The sequence below is a fragment of the Eulemur rufifrons genome, chromosome 30 (assembly GCF_041146395.1).
Source record: "Eulemur rufifrons isolate Redbay chromosome 30, OSU_ERuf_1, whole genome shotgun sequence".
NCBI classification, from domain to species: domain Eukaryota; kingdom Metazoa; phylum Chordata; class Mammalia; order Primates; family Lemuridae; genus Eulemur; species Eulemur rufifrons.
The window spans coordinates 66,026,883-66,035,159 of record NC_091012.1 but is presented as its reverse complement, the minus strand read 5'-3'; the positions used below and the strand labels follow the sequence as shown (position 1 = coordinate 66,035,159).

At 44.2% G+C, this 8,277-nt stretch overlaps 1 protein-coding gene across 1 annotated transcript; it reads left to right on the top strand.

The window, feature by feature from the left end:
• The first annotated feature begins 6,696 nt into the window (after window positions 1–6,696).
• TCEAL3 (transcription elongation factor A like 3) lies at window positions 6,697–7,352 on the top strand. Its single transcript, XM_069463875.1, has one exon. The coding sequence runs from the start codon at window positions 6,697–6,699 to the stop codon at window positions 7,300–7,302; it is 606 nt and encodes a 201-aa protein (XP_069319976.1). The 3' UTR covers window positions 7,303–7,352.
• Window positions 7,353–8,277: the final 925 nt, after the last annotated feature.

The following is an 8,277-nucleotide window of genomic DNA, read 5'->3' as shown; positions in this document are numbered from 1 at the left end:
CATATCACAGTTCATGCTATTGTTTTTTTTTCTTATATACATTTGGGTTTACAGTTTTTGAATATCATAAATAATGCTGGTATGAATATTCTCATATATATCTCTCGGTACACATGGGCACACATTTCTGTTGGGTAGCTATCTATGAGTGGAGCTGCATGTTCAACTTTAACAGATGATACCAACATTTCCCAAAGTGGTTGTATTAGTTTATGCTTCCATCAGTAGTGGTGAGCGTTCTCATTGCTCTATATCCTCACCATCACTTATTATTATCTATCTTTTTCATTTTATTGATGGCTAATGAAGTTGAGCACATTTTCATTTTTTTTGACAATTTGGATATTCTCTTTTACGAAGTGATTTTATTATTCCCTTTCTACTATTGGCTTATGTGTCTTTTTCACATTAATTTGTAGTAGTTTTTATATATTTTGTATCTGAGCTCTTTGTTAGTGAAATGTATTGCGAATAGTTCACCTACTCTGTGGCATGCCTTTTTACTTCTTAGTGGTATCATCTAACTAATGGAAGATCTCAATTTCAATGAAGTCAGGGTTATCAATTTTTTCCTTTATGATGAATACCTTTGTGTCCAGTTTTAAAAGTCCATTCCTACTTCATAGTCATGAAGATATTCTATATTATTTTCTAGAAGGTAGATGTACAATTGACCATAAATTGGTTTTTGTATATTATATTAGGATTATTCAGAAAAACAGAACCAATCTCTCTCTCTCTCTCTCACTCTCTCATCTGAGAGATCCCCATTGACTTATTATAAGGCTCATGTGGTTATGGAGGCTAAGTCCCAAAATCAACAGTTAGCAAGCTATAGACAAGCTGAAGACCCAAGGAGAGTTGATTTTACTGTTCAAGTTCAAAGTCAGGAAAAGATCGATGTCTCAGCTCAAGCAGTCAGACAGAAGTTCTCTCTTAGCCTTTGTGTTCTTTCAGGTCTTCAATTGATTATAAGACGCCCACCCACATTAGGAAGGGCTATCTGTTTTAGTCTGCCGATTCAAATGTTAATCTCATGCAGAAATAATCCCAGAATAACATTTGAACAAATGTCTGGATACCCTGTGGCCCTGTCAAGTTAACACATAAAATTAACCATTACATGTACGATGTGAGGTAGGAGTCAAGATTTATATTTTCCATATCAATGTACAGTTCACTCAGCATCATTTGTTAGACAATTATCCTTTCCCCTAGTGTTTAACAATATACCTTTATTGTAAATCAAAGATCCATAATGCATGGGTCTGTTTCTGGTATCTCTGTTTGACTCCATTGGTGTCTTTGGCTATCCTTGGATTAATATCACACTAAATTACTATACTTTATAATATGTGTCAATATTTAGTCTTTGTAATAAGTATTGGTATTTGGTAGAACAAAGTCTTCCAGATGGTTCTTTTTCAATAATTTTTAGGTTATTCTTGACTTTTTGCATTTGTATAAACTTTAGAATTAGCTTGTCCATGGTTCCGGGAAAGGACAAAAGGAAAGAAGGAGAGAAGGAAGGAGGAGGTTTAGGATTGCATTGAAATTCTAGAACAGTTAGGAGGGAATTAATGTCTTCCTAACAATGAGTCTTCCAAGCCATAACCATGGTATATATTCCATTTACACCATGGTCATACTATCCTTCAACACTTTACTTAAACCTCTCCAAGCCTCAGGTTTCTCATTCATCTAATGGGGCAAAGAATCTCTAGTTGAGGACTAGTGAGAGGGTACTTGGGATACCCCACTATCCTACATAAAGCAGCCATCCTCATGTGGGGCACATGGCAGGCACTCAGTATTGATGAGGCTCCCAGAGGTCTGTAGAGCTGTGGTCCCCAACCCCTGAGCCGCAGCCCAGTACTGGTCCATGCCCAGTTAGGAAACAGGCTACGTATCACCGCCTGAGCTCCACACTACCTCCCCCCCGCCCCCCAACCTTTGGTCCGTGGAAAAATTGTCTTCCATGAAACCAGTCCCTGGTGCCAAAAAGGTTGGAGACCACTGCTCTAGAGGACGGTACTATATCCTTGTGGTTGGGCTTTGTCTCCCCATCCTGACCTACGACCCCAATGGATGTATAAGAAATCACTGATTGCCTTGTTTGAGTGACCAAGATGTGAAGATCTGTCATTCCTTCAGGGTGTTTCAGAGGTGAAGTCAGGATGTCGGGAGTAACTTACACAAGGATACACAGTCAGTAACGATGGTTCTGTCTCTGAGGACTCAGAGAGGTCTCCTGACTCCAGTATTCTGTCCAGACAGAAGTTACATCCACAGTGCCTAGTGTTTCTGTGTCTCATATACCTTTGCTTTCCCAAATGTTCTAGAAGGTAAAATCAAGGAGCAGAAGAGCAACTGATGGCACAGTGCATTTTTTCTCCTACCCTATAATCTATTGATCTTCTAATTTCACTAAAGCTCATATATAGTATAGTTCTTCTTACTACATTTCCAAATGATACCTTTGATAGCTATGCAAGTTTTTTTTTGCAAAACTATGCCTTTTACAGGAGATTGAGGTGAAGTTCAAAGGAGCTATTTGTTAAAGGCTTACTATATGCTGAGCACTCTATATATTAATAGCTGGTTGTTGTTTTTTTTAGAATTCATAATAATTATATGGTGCAGGTAATGTTACTCCAATTTTCTGAAAGAGAGAACTAAGGCTTATGGAGTTTTGAGAACTTCCCCAAATTCACACAACTAGTAAGTGGTAAAGCTGGTATTTTAGCTCTTGATCTCCACTGTACATAATGAGACTGGTTTTAGTGTACATTATATGGTGACCATGTGATGTCATGCACATAAAGGAACTCAGTAACACCTATTGATGAGGATTGTAATAAAAATGAAATCTCTCTCCTTGGATTTTAGAGGCCTGGGTTGTGGCATTCACATGAATTGAGTTAGAGCAAAAAGTCAATGTATTGAATAGGCCAGCTTTTCAGCATTAGGTTGAAATACGTCTATTAAAAGCTCATTAAAACCTAGAAATGTAGAAGAGCATTCTTGACTCTTCCGATTTCTGTTTTTGGACCAGTGCCACACTATTTTGGTTATTTATTATTAGAAGCTCTCATATGTTAAAGAACTAGACTCCTTTATCATTATTTTTATTAATTTCTTGCCTGTCCTTGTCCATTTGATTTTGTCAAGGGACCTTTAAAGGAAAATCCACTGAAATTCCAAATTGGGGTGTGGGGATAGAATTCACAACTTTGTAAGATTGAATCATCCCATCCAGGAATCTGGCCTCCTAATTGTCTAAATATCCAACAGGTATATTTCTTGTCAAATTATCTCAAAATTCAAAATTTACTTTAGATCTTCAATAATTGCTAAAAATTGATTTGAAATTAATCAGGCTAAGGACCAAGGCCCTTTTTAACCTGGCTTATGGAGTGGTTTCTGCATCAGAGGTAATTTGTTTGTGACCTTACCTACTTAAAGGACTATAATGAAGATGAAACAGAAAAAAGTGGTGGGATGATATGATATTTAATGTTTTGGAAAGATGAATCTATCAGAAGAGAGCAAGACTTGAGGTAGCAAAACCAGAAAGGGACCTGTCACTATAGACCAGGAGAGAGGAGTTGATGGCATAAAAGAAGGTAGCAAGAGAGGAGATGGAAGAAAAGTGGGACGATTCAGAGATATTTAGAAGGGAAGGTCAAGACTACTTGGTGACACGGAGGAAGAGGGAATCGGGGATGATTTCCAGATTTCTTGCTTGGGCAACTGTGTGGATTCCGAGGCCATCTATTAAGACAAGGGAAACGAGGGGGGAGTTTTGTATGTGGAGAGGAGAGAGGAAGGATGGTAAAATCATTTGGGGACATACTATATTTGAGGTCCTTGAATATCCAAGTGGATATGTCTCATAGTTGGTTCAAATGGATCTAAATCAAGTTAATATTGAAGTTTCAAATGGAAAAATAAACATGCAAGACCATACAGGAAAAAGCTGAAAAAGAAAAACTCCTGAGGGGGACTAGCTCTACCAGATATATGAAGTTACTATGAATCCTCTATAATTTAAACTGGTGTATGAATAGCAAAGAAACCAATGAAATAGAAAGCCCAGAATGCTTCCCAAGTACATATAGAAATTTAGTGGTTAATAAAGGTGGCATCTCAAATTACTGGAGCAAAGATGGACTTTTTAATAAGTGATGCTAGAACAACTGAGAGGCCAATTGAAAAAAGAAAAAAAAATCCACACTTCACACCATACACAAGTATACTCTCAAAATACAAACAAAAGCATGTGAGTCCTACAAGAAAACATGGTGAATTCTTCGACATCATGTACGAAAAGATTTCTTAACTATGAATCAAAATCTAGTGGTAATAAAAGTGATAAATTTAACTACATTTTTAAATGCATAGCAGAAAAATGCTATAAACAAAGACAAAGAGCAACTGACAAACTGAAAAAAATATTTGTAACATACAACAGATAAAGGCCTAATAGAGTTAACATATAAAGAAAACTTGAAAATTAAGGAGAGGACCAAGGACCCACTAGAAAAATGTGAAAAAGACATGAACCAGCAATTTGCAAAGGTATTTAAATTGCCCTTAAACATAAGAGAAGGGCAAAATAAAACATCGTTGAGGTACTTCTCAACTATCATATTAGTGAAAATAACATGACATACATTAAAGTATGTATGTTATATTCAGCCCTGGCTGAGGGAGTGTAGAGAAGGTGGCCGGGCCTGCCAGGGAATGGTGGGCTCACATGTGTGGGAGGAGTGGTGGGGTAAGTGGCAGGCAGAAGGCACACGTGGAGGTCCGGCCAGGGTAGGGGAACCCTCACCAGGGGCAAGATGCAAGTACTGTCCAGACCTGCTTTCCACCCCATGCCCTCAGTCTCCCATGTCTCCTCTTTTCTCCACTCCTACCCACCCAGGACAGGAAAAAGAGGGGAAATCTCAACATGGAAAAACCCTACAATAAAAATGAAGGGAAACCGGAAAACGAGGGAAAGCCAGAAGATGAAGGAAAGGGTATCCAGAAACAAAACACTCCTACATTGCTGGTAGAAAAGCAAAAATGGGTCTGAGACTCAGTTGAGGAAATACCCTGGACATGTAGATTTAGGAGTCATTGGTGTTTAGAGGGAAGTGAGATCACCCAGGAAAAGAACATGTGAAATGAGGAGAGAGGAGGCCCAGGAGCACCAGCACTCAAGGTGGCAGCTTAGCTCCCTGGCAGGCACCGGCACCTGGGCTTGAGTCAGGCAGAGCCGGTCTTGAAAGCAGGCTTTGGGGATCAGGAGCTGAGCGCTCTTGGCAAAGTCGGGTACCCTCTCTGATCAGCTGTCACACCTGCCGATAATGGACATCTGAGGGATGCTCTGAGACACACCAGGTAAAGCACCTGGGGTTAAAAAGCCACCCGATTCTCGACGACCCTCCTTTGCTACACACACACACCCCGACCCTCCCAGCTCCTCGGCCCCTTGGGGATGGAGGATGAGGGGGTGGCGAGCTCGGGTGACGCGACGCTCACGTGACCTGCTGGGCGCCGACGTGGGCACCAGCCCCCGCGCCCGCCTGCCAGCCAGCCCGCCCGCCCGCCCTGCGGTCCGGTCCCGGCGCCCGCGCGGAACCAGCTCCCTGGGCTGCACGGGTGGTGGGCGAGCGGCAAGCGGGCTTCCGCGAACCCGAGGAGGCGCGGGCCTGTCCCGGGTGCCCGCAGGTCAGTGTGAAGGCGGGCGCTGCCGGCGCACCCGGGGCAGGGGGTGGAGTGGCTGGCAGTAGGATCCTGGAGCAGCGGGGAGGGGGCGGGGAAAGGATCTGGGAGATTAGTGAGGAGGGGGGCGCAGAGCGAGCGGGGGCGGGAGAACCCAGCAGCGGCCCCAACTAGCCTTCTCATCCCCCCTCTGAGCTCTCCATCCATTTTAGATCAGGAAATTGGGGGGTGGGGACGCCCCTGCAGTGCGACAGAGAAACGCAGACGTATTCTGGAAATAATCCCCTCTCACACTCTGCGCCTATGAAGGCATATTGACCTCTGCAGAAAGCGGGTGGGATGGGGCAGGTTGCCTCCAGGAGACCGGGACACAGAGACCCAAACGCAGTTTGGAAAGCATCCTGGTCTGGCGCCCAAAGCCTGGAAAGAAATGGCGGCTGGGGTGCGGGGGAGGTAGGGGAGGAAAACGTTGGGTGAAAAGGGCCTGGATTCAGGAAAGGGACCCGAGTCCCTGTGAGCCCCCTGAGCGCGCAGCCCCTGCCCTGTCTCCTGTCTGTCTGCAGGTCTGTGAGTCTGTTGTTCCCAGCACTCTGCGAGGCCTGAGAAGGAGGAGCAACCTGTCCAGAAGTCCCGCAGGTCCGTGAAGGGGTGGGCGGCGGGGACAGGGACCCAGAAGGGTTGAGAGTGTGGAGGGCACAGCTTGTGCAGAATCTGGGGCCCCACTGCCCAGGCTGAGGGAGTGTAGAGAAGGTGGCCGGGCCTGCCAGGGAATGGTGGGCTCACATGTGTGGGAGGAGTGGTGGGGTAAGTGGCAGGCAGAAGGCACACGTGGAGGTCCGGCCAGGGTAGGGGAACCCTCACCAGGGGCAAGATGCAAGTACTGTCCGGACCTGCTTTCCACCCCATGCCCTCAGTCTCCCATGTCTCCTCTTTCCTCCACTCCTACCCACCCAGGACAGGAAAAAGAGGGGAAATCTCAACATGGAAAAACCCTACAATAAAAATGAAGGGAAACCGGAAAACGAGGGAAAGCCAGAAGATGAAGTAGAGCCTGAAGATGAAGGAAAGTCAGACAAGGAAGAAAAGCCGGACGTGGAAGGGAAGCCAAAATATGAGGGAAAGGTAGAGAATGAGGGAGAGCCACATGACGAGGGACACCGGGAAGATAAGGGAAAGCAAGAAAAGCAGGGAAAGTCCGAAGGTGAGGGCAAGCCACAAGGTGAGGGCAAAACAGAATCCCAGGCAAAGCCAGAGAGCCAGCCGCGGGCCGCGGAAAAGCGCCCAGCTGAGGATTATGTGCCCCGGAAAGCAAAGCGAAAAACGGACAGGTGGACGACGGACGATTCCCCGAGGAACTCTCAGGAGGACTTACAGGAAAGGCATCTGAGCAGTGAGGAGATGATGAGAGAATGTGGAGATATGTCAAGGGCCCAGGAGGAGCTAAGGAAAAAGCAGAAAATGGGTGGTTTTCATTGGATGCAGAGAGATGTACAGGATCCGTTTGCCGCAAGGGGCCAACGGGGCATCAGGGGAGTGAGGGGCGGAGGTAGGGCCCAGAGGGGCTTACATGATATTCCATACATTTAACGCCTTTGGCCTTCAATTCTGACTTCTCTGATGAGAATATTGCTGGCCCTGCTTTCCCTGGTAGATATTTGCCAGGCTCTGTGCTTTAACCTTAAGCTGATAATTTGCTTTAGATGTCACTCTCGTTACCAGCAGCCTTTTGATCCAATGACAGCGTTCTTTTGGTAGAGGATTTTCACCCATGTGCATGGAAGAGATGTACATTGTAAAATAACAATAAAAAAGTTTGCAGAACCGCACATACAGTATCAGCCCATTTTTATAAAAATGTAAATATGTTTGCATAATGCATTTGTGCACAGAGAAAACTCTGAAAGTATGTACATTGAAAAATAGGCAATGGTTATTCCTGCATGGTGGCCAAGGATAGGTCTCACTTGTATTCAAAAATGAGTCCAATCACTGGAGGAACCATGGGTAGATACCTACATGCCAATCCTCTGCTGCTGTGCCCATCCTCATGTCTTCCGGAGGTGTAACCAGGTCAGTGGGCACTGCCGTCCCCTCTGGGTCCTCTATGCTATGTGGAGGCATCCTAGGGCTCCCCTGTGTGTGATTCTTTTTCTTTTCTTTGCTCACTCATCTATACTTTTTTCTAAAGGATATGGATTACATTTGTCATAATAAAAAATAAACGAAAACAATACATAATAAGCAATTGAACTGTTCAGTAAGCTAATGAGGGCAATGAAGACATTAAAATTCCTGTTATCAGAACATAAAATAATAAGTAAAATTTACATTACCTCTGGGATTAATAACTAGAAGAATCAACCTGGCAATTATAACAGATCCATTGCTGTACAGGTCAGTCCTGTCATCTGTGAAATGGGGTGATACAGGTCAGTCCTGTCATCTGTGAAATGGGGTGATACAGGTCAGTCCTGTCATCTGTGAAATGGGGTAATATTTGCCTCACGGGACAGTTTAGTGGATCAGATGAGTTGCTAAGTATGTGAGCTGTGTTGAGCTGGC

Coding starts and splice junctions, on each gene's coding strand:
- TCEAL3 (XM_069463875.1), top strand. CDS start 6,697: ATGGAAAAACCCTACAATAAAAATGAAGGGAAACCGGAAAACGAGGGA.